At 30.6% G+C, this 13,162-nt stretch overlaps 2 protein-coding genes and 1 pseudogene across 3 annotated transcripts; 1 reads left to right on the top strand and 2 right to left on the bottom strand.

Annotated features, from left to right (window-relative positions):
* Positions 1–1,739: 1,739 nt before the first annotated feature.
* Positions 1,740–5,106, bottom strand: LOC149877295 (sterile alpha motif domain-containing protein 3-like; annotated as a pseudogene). The gene is made up of 9 exons (XR_016447917.1): positions 4,885–5,106; positions 4,603–4,743; positions 3,932–4,211; positions 3,367–3,475; positions 2,924–3,082; positions 2,614–2,817; positions 2,341–2,527; positions 2,189–2,268; positions 1,740–2,062 (listed from the first exon to the last, which is right to left on the bottom strand). The product of XR_016447917.1 is annotated as a sterile alpha motif domain-containing protein 3-like (transcript).
* A 288-nt stretch (positions 5,107–5,394) lies between these two features.
* On the bottom strand, positions 5,395–8,111 carry LOC149877294 (uncharacterized). Its single transcript, XM_090073569.1, has 4 exons — positions 7,769–8,111; positions 7,364–7,717; positions 6,006–7,249; positions 5,395–5,841 (listed from the first exon to the last, which is right to left on the bottom strand). The coding sequence occupies exons 1-4, from the start codon at positions 8,109–8,111 to the stop codon at positions 5,395–5,397; spliced, it is 2,388 nt and encodes a 795-aa protein (XP_089929695.1).
* Positions 8,112–11,842: 3,731 nt separating this feature from the next.
* On the top strand, positions 11,843–12,569 carry LOC149877293 (uncharacterized). Its single transcript, XM_090073568.1, has one exon. It carries the CDS (start codon positions 11,843–11,845, stop codon positions 12,353–12,355), a length of 513 nt encoding a protein of 170 aa, XP_089929694.1. The 3' UTR covers positions 12,356–12,569.
* The last annotated feature ends 593 nt before the right edge of the window (positions 12,570–13,162 follow it).

Raw genomic sequence — 13,162 nt, 5'->3', positions numbered from 1 at the left:
TCCATGATTTCCATATCTTTTGTAAGCTAACGAAGTAGCCACTGGTTTGTGGCTCCAGCATGCTTCCTCTTCTCACCACGGTCAGCATCTTCAGCATTGTTGTCGGAATTTTACTGGACTTTCTTTGCTTCTTCTGCTCTTTATTTATGCTGAAAGTGGTATCTGATGCTTGAAGTGGTGCCTTTTGCCATTCCAAGGGTGATTTGCTTACCCTTATACTCACATAACGTGCACTGGGCCTTTACCTGACCACCCTTGTTTACCTTACAAAACAATTGTCATATGGGGGATCTTGGCATGCTGATGACACCTGGACTGTAGAAATTTAGTTGAAAAAAATAAAGTTAAATTTCGTAACTGACGAATATTTACGTTTACGAATCGTAAACAGCGATTAAAATACAAATAACAAAAATAAAATTTTATTAAACTTAACAATACGAATAAAAATACCAGTAAACTTAACAATACTAATAAAAATACCAGTAAAAAATAGATTCTAAAAACTCTTTCTTTAAAATGAGGACTGGATTTGGAATGTGAAGCACAATTTTTTAAACAAATAAAATTATATAAAAAAAACTATATATAAAAAAACCTATATCGTTATTTACGAACTTTAACGCAAATTATTAATGGATGTTTCGCAACTGATGTAAAATACAAATTATTACGATTGAATTTTCAATTAATTCCATTACTCAGAATATGATCGTAAGTTACGAATCAAATAATAACGTTTATTACAAAAAAGGCAATTAATTTAATCGATTTTCGGAAGATCAAAATTTTCCTCGTTCGCGATTAAGCTGACGCAACTTCGGTTAATCGCAATCGTAAGTCTTTTCTCTAGTTCGTATACTTAAAACAAACGAAATTAACAAGATGAAATTCGGTAAATCGTTTAATTTAAAACTTCGCTTATGTTTTTTCAAATTTGTTTTGAATTTTTATCATGAAATAACCTCATAGTGTTGTTGATTTATTGCTCGTCTCTTATTTTCAGGATAAGTCAACCCTTTTATTGTGATGCATAGGCCAAGTTACTTTAATTGCACCTTCCCTGTAGCCCTGTTAATACCCTATGGCTTAAGACATATTCATATCTTGTTGAAACTGCTACTATTCGTTTTGATCTATCAGTACGTTTGCAGATGGAACTATGCAGTTCTGTAGCGTCTATGTAAGCGTGCTGGTTGATTCAACCAATACAGATTTTAAACAAACCTGCTCCATTAATACTAACTATTGCCACAGCAACTTTGCAACGAAAAAGCGATCTATATACTTTTGAGATTTAAATCTTTCAACAAGAACCATACTTTTCCTGTTTACACACTAAAAAAAAAAGGTAGGAATTTCTACCTTTAAAGGTATATCACATATCCTACCCTTTAAGGTAGAAAAATATACCCTACATAGTAAGGTATTTTAGTCTACCTTTATCTAAGGTAGAAAAAAACACCTCAAGGTGTAACTTACTACCTTAAGCAAGGTATACAGTTTTACCCTTAAAAGGTATATTTATCTACCATTTCGCCTACCTTCAAAGGTATATCATATATCCTACCCTTTAAGGTAGAATATTACTAAGGTATTTTATTATACCCCTATATGTAAGGTATTTTCCTCCACCCTTAAAGGCAGGCTTAGTTTTTTTAATATTTTTTTGCTTTTTGCATATTTTTTTTTGCTTTTGTTAAGATTTAAAAATTTACAACGACAGTGAAAACAACACATTTAAAAAAAAAACTATTTTGATTATTATAATAAATTTACAACAATTTGTTCAGCAATCGCTGAACCGGTGGACTGACACGGAACTCACTAAGTCCACAAATATAGTTGGCTAGAAATGTCAATGTTTTTTGCAGTCGCGGATCGAAGGCTATTTCAAAAACCCAATAAGATGCTATCAAGACTTTTAATGCTTCATCGATGGATTGAACGTTACAAATAACTAAACCATCGAGGTAGATGCTATATGCACATCTTCAAAATGCAGAATATTGGCTTGATTTGAACAAGTGATTCTTATTGTTGGTGTGCTTAGAGATGATTCCTAAAAAAATCAGAATTGTTAATTTAAATATTACATTTATATTGACAAAAGTAAAAAAAAATACTTTAAAAATCGAAAAATCATAAGCCTCATTGAAGAATGGTAGCTTCAAAACACTATTGAGACCTTATTTATCACAAGCCATCTTTCAATTTTTTCACCAAACATGGCGGGCAAGCACAACATCGATGCTCTTATCTGCTGTGCTAAAAATATTTATAACTTTTTTACGTAAATAAACACAAAATAAATTAAAGACAAACAGATATATTATAAACCTTCAATATTGACATTAGACTCAGATCCTATGGCAGCCACAATGTTAGTCACCAATTCATTATTTTTGGCATTTCTTTTCCCTGACTTGGCCATCTCCAGTATCTTTATAGATCTTTCAGCTGTAAAGAACTGGTTTATTTTACTGGTTCCTTCATTTCCAGTTATGAGATTTACCTCTTCTAACAACTACAAAATATAATTATACATATTAAAATTTATCAACTATGAGTTATTCTTACTCCATTGATTTATAAACTCAAGTTAAAACACACCTCTGAAGCAATCTTTAATGCTGGATACTCTTCTAGTATTTGTGTTGTGGTAGAATTAAGTATTATTCTCCTTCTATGTACAAAGGTCTTTGCCATTCGATCTCTAACCTTTGACATATCAGGAAGACTTTTTTTTAACTCATTTGAAATGGTTTCTTTGTGAGCAATGCAGCTTAGCAAATCCTCCATAGAGTTTGTTTGCATCTTTAAAAATTTAATAAAATTAAAAAAAAGGATACTACTTTTTAGTTTTTTATAACCATATATTAAATAGTACAGAATTTAAATGACTGATCTCTGAGATACTTACCTCTGACCGCTTCTGTTTTGGAGTTACTGCACATTCAATATAAAGTTGCTTTCTTTTCAGCGTTGTACCAAACTTTTTATGCTCTTGCACTGAAGGTACATTATGCATTTTAGACCTTTCAGACTTGAATCTTGTTTTTAAGCTGTCTAACCATGTTGCCTTGAAAGAAATTACTTATTGAAATTAATTATAGATAATTAATTTTAATATACATATATACATACACACAGTAATATATATATATATATATATATATATATATATATATATATATATATATATATATATATATATATATATATATATATATATATATATATATATATTTCTTAGCCAAATGCATATATTATCCCTTATTAAATATCAAACAGTTTTTAAAAGCACTACATATGTTTTTATATAAAAGCTTCATACAAAATAAAACACAGCTTTGCAAAACTTACATAAGGCTTTGATGCCTTTTGACATAAAAATACAATTCTATCTTGTAACTTAGGATAGGTTCGCACAATAGCTTGACATACAGCCTGATACATCAGAGAGGTTGGATATCTAAAAAGCCAAAAATTTATTTTTGTATAACCCAGTAGTAGAGCAGTCGGAGATAGTCCAAGCAATCATGTATGTAGGTAAAAAAAAAAGACTTTAAACAAAAAAACTCTCTCTCTATATATATATGTGTGCATGTGTATATATATGTATATATGTATATATGTATATATGTATATATGTATGTATGTATATATATATATATATATATATATATATATATATATATATATATATATATATATATATATATATATATATATATATATATATATATATATATATATATATATCAGACATTAGCCAGAAGAATTTTTATACCGTATTTTTGCAATATTGGCAATTTTTATCGTTATTGTTCCCCAAAATATTAAGAATTTTTATTGAAATTTTCCTTTTACAACTAAAAAAAAAAAGAAAAAAAAAAAAAATCAATTGTTCAAAAAAATTACTACTTACAAAGAATATTGCAGCAGATCATCATAAACAATTCTAATTAACTGTCGTTCACTCGACACATCTAGATCCGCTTTAGAGGAGGCTTTCTCTAGTGCTGCTGTTAAGTGCTTTGGAAGCATTGGTAGACAGTATACTGTTGGGAATGTCTTCAGTCCAGACATATTAAGCATATGCTCAGTGCTACTAGATTCACCTTCCTGTAACAGCAAAAGTGGTGAAGAAGACAATGACTGAATACACGATGGCAATTTTTCAGGAGACGTTGTGACAGTTACAGAATCTATGCAATATAAACTATTTAGCAATAAATAACATATTTATAACTTTATTACCTATTTATAACGTAACTTAAGGCATAAATGATTGAATAAGGCGTTACAAGATAAAATTTTATTTTTACACCAAAAACAAGCAAAAAATTGCAATCACAAAATCAAAACAGTTTAAAAATTTTTTTCACTAAAGGCCAAGAAAAATAAAGAAGCAAAAAGTCCATTATAATCCAAAGGATAATTGATGAACTTTTCTTAAAAACAAAAATTTTTTATCTTGCAACAATTTTAAAGCCTACAAAAATAAAAAAAAAAAAATCCAATCAACACGTAGTCTTTTTTAAATACTCTGCATTTTAATAATTAAATGTACTAATACCATTAATAATAAAAACACACTGTAAACTTGCCATTCTTCACCATCACGAAGAGCTAACAACACTTCACCCGAAAGACTGAGTAAAACATCACTTTCATCTATTTCTGTTCCATCACTATTTACAACAATTTTAGCAGGTGAAAATTGGAACTTCTCAAACACTGGAATTAAAATTGAAAAATTAATTTAATAAGAGTAGTTAAATTTATATTTTTTAGGATTAACTCTTAACAAGATTACTTAAACTCTTAACAAGATTACTTAATGTATTTATAATGTTATAGTATTATAAAATTTCTTACCCTTCACTTTCAGCATATCAAAATCTTCAGCAATAACTGCCTTTTTTTACTAAGCGATCACCAGACCATATCTTGAAAAGAGGCATTTTAAATTTGATCACTTTGAATTATGAAAAACTTTAAAATAATAAAACATTTACAATAATTTTTTTTCCGCAAGATCTTTGTAAAACTAGATTAAACTAGTAAATTATAAATAGTATAGTAAATTAAAACAGAAAATACCAAAAAAGCATTATCATCAAACTAATTAAATACAAGTTTAAGTAAATTCAAAACTGCAAATAAGTTTATAAGGGTGTCTGCTAATATTTTAATGTAAACTACCCTGATTTTTTTTTAATTACCTAATTTCCCAGATTGCTCCATGATTTTTTTTTTTTTTTCTTTCTTTGCAGATATTTGAATTACCAGACTTTTCCTTATCTGGCAGACACCCACCGAAGTAAAATATATAAAAGTATAAATATTTGTAAAAACTAAATTTTAATAAGTTATGTTTTAATTTTCTTATTCATCCTTTATGCAAACACGATGACGAAATAAAATGCCTTCCTGATTATTAACAAAATAGGAACCCATAGACGGATGATTGGCTTGTTCACCAGGTATTACCACAACCCAATTGTTGGACTGCTCTATATTGTAAAAATCCACAAACTCTATATATTGTTTTACCATTTGCAACACACAGCCAATAATCCAAGTACCTTGAAACAATAATATATATTCAACTTTTCCAAATAAAGGCATGTCATCGCAACCTTTTATTTGACAAATAATACTTGTACTTGTATAAAAGATCTGTCCATTAATTCTAAGTTTTGCAGTAGATATAAACTGCTCATGTTGATTTACTTGATGGGTATTAACAAACTTTTTTTTTATGGCATCAATAAGTTCAAATGGAAGTGAATGTATAGATAATATTTTTTGACAACTTAAAATTTCTGGACCCTTATAGTATGGGCTTCGTCCAAAATTCATAACGCACTTGCGCATTTCATGTCGTTGTGCCAAAGTAAATGTTATATTTTTAAAATTTTTTACACGACGTGCAATTTGTTTAAAATATTGATGTTCAAATCATAATTAAAATATTGATGTTCAAATCTCATTACCCAGAGGTGTCGCAAAGGTCCAAAATGTAATAGTAATCTAGGATAATGTACTAAAAAATGTATTTTAGGTATAAATGATACTGGGCTAATTTGCTCAAGTAGAGAATGATGTCTTTGAATCAGATGCTCAAGAATAGGGATCCAATTTATATCAATTTCTGGTGCCAAAATGATTTGCACAATTTGTCGACAAAGCAAATGAAGCTGCCAAAAGTTATTGTTTAGAAGTATATCATGATTTTTTACAAGACGACTAACAAATATGGGTAAAAAATGAAATAGTGACCATCGCTCCACTGCTTTTCCATGGATTGCTTTATTAGATGCTGCCAAATTTTTTGGAACACATGATATAGCAGGTTTATCACTAATATCTGGAATGCCATACTTGAAGTTCGCTATTTCTTCTTTCAACTGAATAATAGTGAATAATTTTTCTTTGATAAGATTTCTCACAACAATTGAAAAATTCACACTCAAAAGCCCTTCTAGTCCATCATGCATAAAGTCAGGCGGGAAACATTCAATTGCATTGAAATACTGCAAACTAGATAAAGAACAATGGCTGTAAACACCGTACACACCACTGAGTGATTTATCTGTCTTTACTTCTTGAACATGATAACTATGTAAATCTAATGTTCTCAACTGGCATGAAGATTCTGAATGAACTTTTGAAAGAAACTTAAACGAAATCATGCAGTAACGACAAACTCTACCAGATGAGAAGCAAGTAGAAAAACCACTAAAAAAATGAGAGGATAAGTTATCTCCTGAGAATGTAACGATAGTACCATTGATATGTTCAATTTTGCCAAGAATATTTAAATCAAGCCCATCTATCTCAAGCAATTTAACATCATTCCTTAGTTTATTTAAAATTCTATCATATCCATACATTTTGACAGCACTATATTGTGCAACTAATACCAAGTGAATATGGTCAAGGTTTGTCCATAAATGAGTTTCAATATTTCCAACTATAAAATAAAAAATTGAAACCTTGTGAGTACCCCTTCTGCTTCCAAGTGCATTACAGATTTCTAACTCATCATTATACAAATGTAAACGAATAAAATTGTTGCTATTACCATTTAAGGATTTAAAATGTGTACCATCAGAATAATCTCGCATAATGCCATCACTTTTAACTGTCTTTAAACGGTTCCTTTCACAACTAGCCCATATATCATCTTTTTGAAGATAGGTTTTCAACGTTTGAAGAATTGGAATATAATAACCAACTTTTTTATTTTTTTTAAGATTTTTTTCATTTTCTATTGCATAAATATTATTATCTGTGTTTGCTACTACAACAGGCAAAGGCAATGTTTCATTGTTTATTATATTGTTAGAACCACCAAGACTTTCAGTTACTTGATGAAGTTCATTAGTCTGGACATCAAGTTCTATTGGGGAAACAAACTCAAGGTTATTTAGCATATATAATTTTCTAAGATGATCAGTTGCAAACAGTTGAGAGACACTGTCATAAATTGAGGAAAATGATAATAATTGATTCAACACAGAGTCCTCATCTGATTCAATATTTAGCGCTTTAAGCCTTTTTCTTGTTAATGATACAATACTGTTCTGGAACAAATCAAGCAAACATTTAATTTTATTACATATTGAAGAAGCTGTTGAAAGTGGCAGCATGTGTTTTTCGCGCAACTGCAGCTGTGTTATACATAAATTGTTTCCAAAAGATTCTAAAAAATCAGAAAATTCTGTCATTAATTTTTTTGCATTTTCATCCACACTTTCAATAACTGCTATGTTTTCTGCTTCCACTTCCACAATATTTTCAACATTTTCTTCTCTATCTTTAGATAAACTTAGTTTATCGGAAGTTACGGAAACTAGATGAGACTGATGAAATTTTAAAACATGACATCTATATGTATTAACAGTGTTATAGCAATAAACACAACCATCTAAACTACACAACAAATTCAGATGTTTTTCATGACCATGCTGCAGCATCATGTGATTGATTAACCCTCGTGTATTATAAAACCCTTTTCTGCAAAACTCAACTTGACAATAATACTCCATACCGAAATTTGAAATCTTTAACTGCAGTAACATGCTACAATGCCGCATGTATCATTAAAACCAGGTGCAGCTATAAATCTAGTAATAATATATTTAATTTGTTTTTTTATATGTCTAAGTTGTTTTTTTTTTTAAGTTTTTTTGGTTAATATAAAAACCAATGAAAAATAAATTTTATAAACTATAAAATACATTTATATATTCTCACCTTTGTTTATTTTTAAGTTAAGAGCTTTTCATAAAAATAAAGAAATTTATGGTTTGCGAGCCGCATTCTGGTGACATCTAACGCAAAGGTAGAAAACTCTTCAGGGGTAGAACTTTCTACCATTTTAACCGCTTAAACTTAAGAAACGATTATTCTACCCTAAAAATATTAGTTTCTACCTTCGGGTAGAATAACATACCTCTATTATACCTTTTTTTTTTAGTGTGTATCACTTCATTTCCTAGAAAATTACTTGGTTCCATCTTTCTACAAACCAAAACTCTCCTTAGACCACGTTAACTTCCGGTTTTTTTCACCGATTTTCTAATATGTAGGTTTGCTATCAGTGTTTTCTTTAAGCAAAATCTTATAATTATATTTGAAGAAACACGTTGAATGTTTATAAAAATGGCTATTAACCTAATCTTAGATTGGATTTATTTGATGAAAAATTGTACTCGCATTAGGTAGCTTTTTTACCTTCCTGATGCTGGATGATGTTGGATGCGAACCTTTGGATCACTCTCTGCTTTTCAACCCGTTTTTATGTATCTTAACTTTCAGATCTTCTCAAAATCACAAGAAAAATCGTAAAATACTAAACTGATCAAGCAAGCTTTATGCAACCTAAAGAAAATAACCAAACATTACTTAATAAATTAGTTGTAACGTGGTTCGTGTAATTGTAGACTCATTGGCTTCTATTTTTTAGATTAATCTAAAGCTTTAACATCTCTTTGATAGAGACGACACATATTGTAAACACGCTTCCATAACGGCGGTTGTCTCGCTCTTCTCATAGTTCGATGAGTAATATTTGAATCAAGTGAAAATACTGAACTTATATTAGTAATTTCACTCGTTCCTCTTTCTTACAGTATTCGTTCCTTTTTCTTACAGTATGAACCTGATGTAAGTTAGAATTCACATTTCTGTGCCGCTAATTAAAAGTAAAAAGCTTGTCTTTCAAGGTTAAGCTAATCTTTAACTAAAGAAAAACCTTTACTCCATTTGTTTTAACCATTTTTATATCTACTTATGAATTACTGAATCAAAAAAATCACAAGTAACAAAACGTTTAATTCATTTAAACCTTTCACCACCAGCAGCAGATTTTAAAGACATACTTTTTAAGATAACTAAAGTTGGTGTTGAAAAAAACCAAAGGGGGGACACCGCAAAAAAAGGTTTGTTCAAAGTTCAATGTAGGATAAAAAAAATAGTTTTTTTAAAATATAAAATAGAAAGATCATAAGAAAGTGCAAAAAATGATCGAATTCAGTTATTCTCTTTCATAATGTAACCGTGTATGGTAAATTCTAAAACACTCTAGTACGCATAATGGCACCCCATTTTCAGATAGTTCACACTAGAAACTTGTTTGGCTTTTATTTTCTCGCAAACTACATACAACGCAACGACGACGCTGAATTCTGCCTACAATCTGGGGAAAGAGGGCTGGAAAATGGCGCTCAATCAATCTGGACTGGACTGGTTTGCAGGGCCAAAAGGTCTTTGTGTAAGCGCTGAATTTCTATAAGAATTGCATTTTTTTGAATGTTTTTCTAGCAACAATCAATTTGAAAATTTAAAAGACTTCTGTCTGACCTCTTTCTTTTACAGTAGATAACATAAGCATTAAAGAAAGAAAGATCAATGAGATGAAAAAAAACTTTTTTATACCACTTTACTGGCTTCCTAATTCATTCTGAAAAAGAAACCTCCATATCTACTTTATCCGTGAAGTTGTTGTAATTAATTATACATGTTGGCTTGTGTACTGATTGTCAATGTAAAGATTGTGTCCTTGAAAAACGGTCTCATAAGTGTCATAGCAATTGATCCGCTTATTCCTAGCTGTTCAGAAAGAGTAATTTTGTTTTGAATACCAGTGTAAATAATTGAAGACCACACTGGAAAAGCGATCAAGCTACGTTTTTGCATTTTTTTGGGTTTTTGTCCCTGTTATATTCGGCTGCAGTTTAACTATATAATAATTGACTATAAAGCTGGTGTTATAAGAAGTGGATCAGTAGACTAATAATTATCTGTTGAACTTTTTCGAACGAGTCCTACGAATAAATAAATAAATAAAACCATTCCATTTCTGGCCTACATCTAAAAAAATACTAACATGTTTAAAAAAATAATTAGCTCAAGTTATTTTTAGGATCTTTTTTTGTAACGCCGTGACGTCACGGCGTGACAATTTTTTAACAACATTTAAAACAAAATGAGCACGCGAAGAACAACCCAGATATCAGTTACAGATACATTTACCCAATTAGCCATATTCTGAACTTTATTTATCAATACCGAATCAAGAAAGCATTGAACATAATCGAGAGGTTCCCAGTCACAAGTACCAATGTTTAGTTTCGGTGATTGTCCAGATACTTCAAAAATGTAAAGCACTTGCAGTTTTGCTATCGCAGCCACAAGAAAAGTTAAATGGATGACAACTGTTTGAGGAATGTGTTCGTGAATTTGATTGGCAGTTTACGAAGGAAAGACGAAAAATTGTTTTATTAGTTGATGGTTGTCCAGTCCATCCAACCATTATTTCAAATCAATAGAATTAACATTTCTACCACAAAACACTACTTCAAACTCCAACCAATGGACCAGGAGGTAGTTAGGTCACTAAAGACCTATTATAGAAGATTGTCTGTTCAAAAATTGATAGAGAGCAATTCCACGACCGTCTCACAAAAAATGATAAAATTAAAACAACCCAATATAGATAATACTATATATCAGTAGAAAGCTCTACTTCTCCTCTTTCAGAAAATATATAGCTTATTATAGTATGCCTCTATTATAAAAAATAACATGGGCTGAAACAGAAGGTAAAAGTAGGCGTTTTTGCAATAATTTAATTCATGTTTAATCACCAAAGTTAAATTGAACCTATAAAAAATTCAAAAACTGTCTTGCTCATTGCAATCAGGTTTTTAGCTGCACTAATCATTCCTACTTATGATAAAAACATACTTATTGCCAGACGAATTCAGAATACCATTTGTTTTAATCAAATGCTATTACCACTATTGTCACGCTGTGACATGTCACGCTGTGACAATTAGGGTACCAATCGTTTTATTTCTTAGACAACCAGTAAAACTTAGGGTTTCAAAAATCCAGCGCAATGAGAACTCAATCTAGTACATCTAAAAAAATACTAACATGTTTAAAAAAGTAATTAGCTCAAGTTATTTTTAGGATCTTTTTTTGTAACGCCGTGACGTCACGGCGTGACAATTTTTTAACAACATTTAAAACAAAATTTAAAACTGCTAAACTGAAACCACAATTGAGTTTTTATCAACTTTAAGGACCCAGATTACTGAGCAGCCTACTTTCTTTTACATCATCTACAAAAACTACAAATTATAGGTATGTTTTGCATAGGCAACATTTGGAGGATGAATGCTCAGCTATCCTTGAGGCTCTCTTTTGAGATACATAGAGCCTCTCTAAGGGATAACTGTAACTCCATTGAGCTTAGATGTAATACGTGCATCTCCATAACTAATGCGTTGCCTTTTTTTTAATCTTTCAAGGGTTTAACATGCCTCTTACTCATGCTGAGAGTCAAAAGAAATATCGCGAAAGACAGTTAGAAAAGTTTGGCAAAAAATTAGTTAAAGAAAAAGAATCAAAAAAAAGAAAAGAAAGAAGGCTCGCTAATTTGGAGGCTGAACGAGAAAAAGAAAGGCAGCGAAAGAGAAAGAGCAGACAAAAAATAGCAGAATCAAAATCTGTAGCTGTTACATCACCCCCTTACAAATCTGCTAGCACTCTTGGAAAAGCTGTTAAGAGAGCCGAGTCAGCACTACCAAAATCACCCAGAAAGAGGGCTAAAGTTGTACAAAAACTTTTAACAAAAATGAATGAAATCCCAAGCCCAGAAAAAATACTTAGTAAAAATGCATTAGATGCTTTAACTGTAAAATTGGTTCTTGATTTTTACCAGCGTGATGATATATCCCGTCAAGCACCCGGTAAAAGAGACACCATTGTGGTGAGATTAAAGAACAAGAAAGAAACTGTGCAAAAACGTCATTTGTATGTTGAATGTTAATGAGCTTATGCTGTTTTTAAAAGTGATTATCCTGAAGAATCAGTCGGAAAATCAAAGTTTGCTAGTTTACGCCCACCACATGTGCTTTTGTCTAGTTCAATGTCAAGAAACGTTTGTTGTTGTCAACAGCATCAAAATATAATTCTTATCCTTGAAGCCTTGCACAAGTTTGATTCAAATTTTCCATTGTATTCACATAAATTTCCTCTAAGCATTGTATGTGATAGTGAAAAAGACATTTGTTATAATAACATGTGTACCACATGTAAAGATGCTGCAAAGTTTCATAATCTATTTGTTTCGAATGAAATTGACAAGAATAAATGCATTACATGGTACCAATGGGAAAAAGTTGCAGAAGGTAATGGAAAGGAATACATTAAAAAAATTGAAAAAAAGGGAAGAGTTGATGATCTTTACAGCAGCTTTTCAAAATCTTTACCTTCATTTCTTTGGCATTATTTTATTAAACAGAAACAATCAATTACATATCGTGATCATAAGATCCAACTTCAAAGTAATCCAGACACAGCCGTTCTTCAAGTGGATTTTGCTGAAAATTTTTCAACTTTGTGGCAAGATGAAGTGCAGTCAGCACATTGGCACAAGAAGCAAGTTACTATTTTTACTGCTGAACTTTGGTACCAAAATTCATGCTCATCAGCTGTCATAGTTTCAGATGATTTAAGCCATTCAAAAGAATCTATTCTTGTATTTGTTCATAGTTTATTATCTAAGCATATTGAATCAAGTGTTAAAATACTACAGGTTTGGACAGACGCCCCAAGCAATCAATTTAAAAATCGT

The sequence above is a fragment of the Hydra viridissima genome, unplaced genomic scaffold, assembly GCF_058129835.1.
Source record: "Hydra viridissima isolate aposymbiotic clone 2 unplaced genomic scaffold, HvirCarnegie_v1 scaffold_16, whole genome shotgun sequence".
NCBI lineage: Eukaryota > Metazoa > Cnidaria > Hydrozoa > Anthoathecata > Hydridae > Hydra > Hydra viridissima.
The sequence above is the reverse complement of the archived record's forward strand: the minus strand, read 5'-3'. Positions and strand labels throughout refer to the sequence as shown.

Coding starts and splice junctions, on each gene's coding strand:
- LOC149877294 (XM_090073569.1), bottom strand. CDS start 8,111: ATGCGGCATTGTAGCATGTTACTGCAGTTAAAGATTTCAAATTTCGGT. Junction 7,718..7,768: donor AAACATAGCAGTTATTGAAA/GTGTGGATGAAA, acceptor CTGATTTTTTAG/AATCTTTTGGAAACAATTTA. Junction 7,250..7,363: donor AGTAACTGAAAGTCTTGGTG/GTTCTAACAATA, acceptor AAAATAAAAAAG/TTGGTTATTATATTCCAATT.
- LOC149877293 (XM_090073568.1), top strand. CDS start 11,843: ATGCCTCTTACTCATGCTGAGAGTCAAAAGAAATATCGCGAAAGACAG.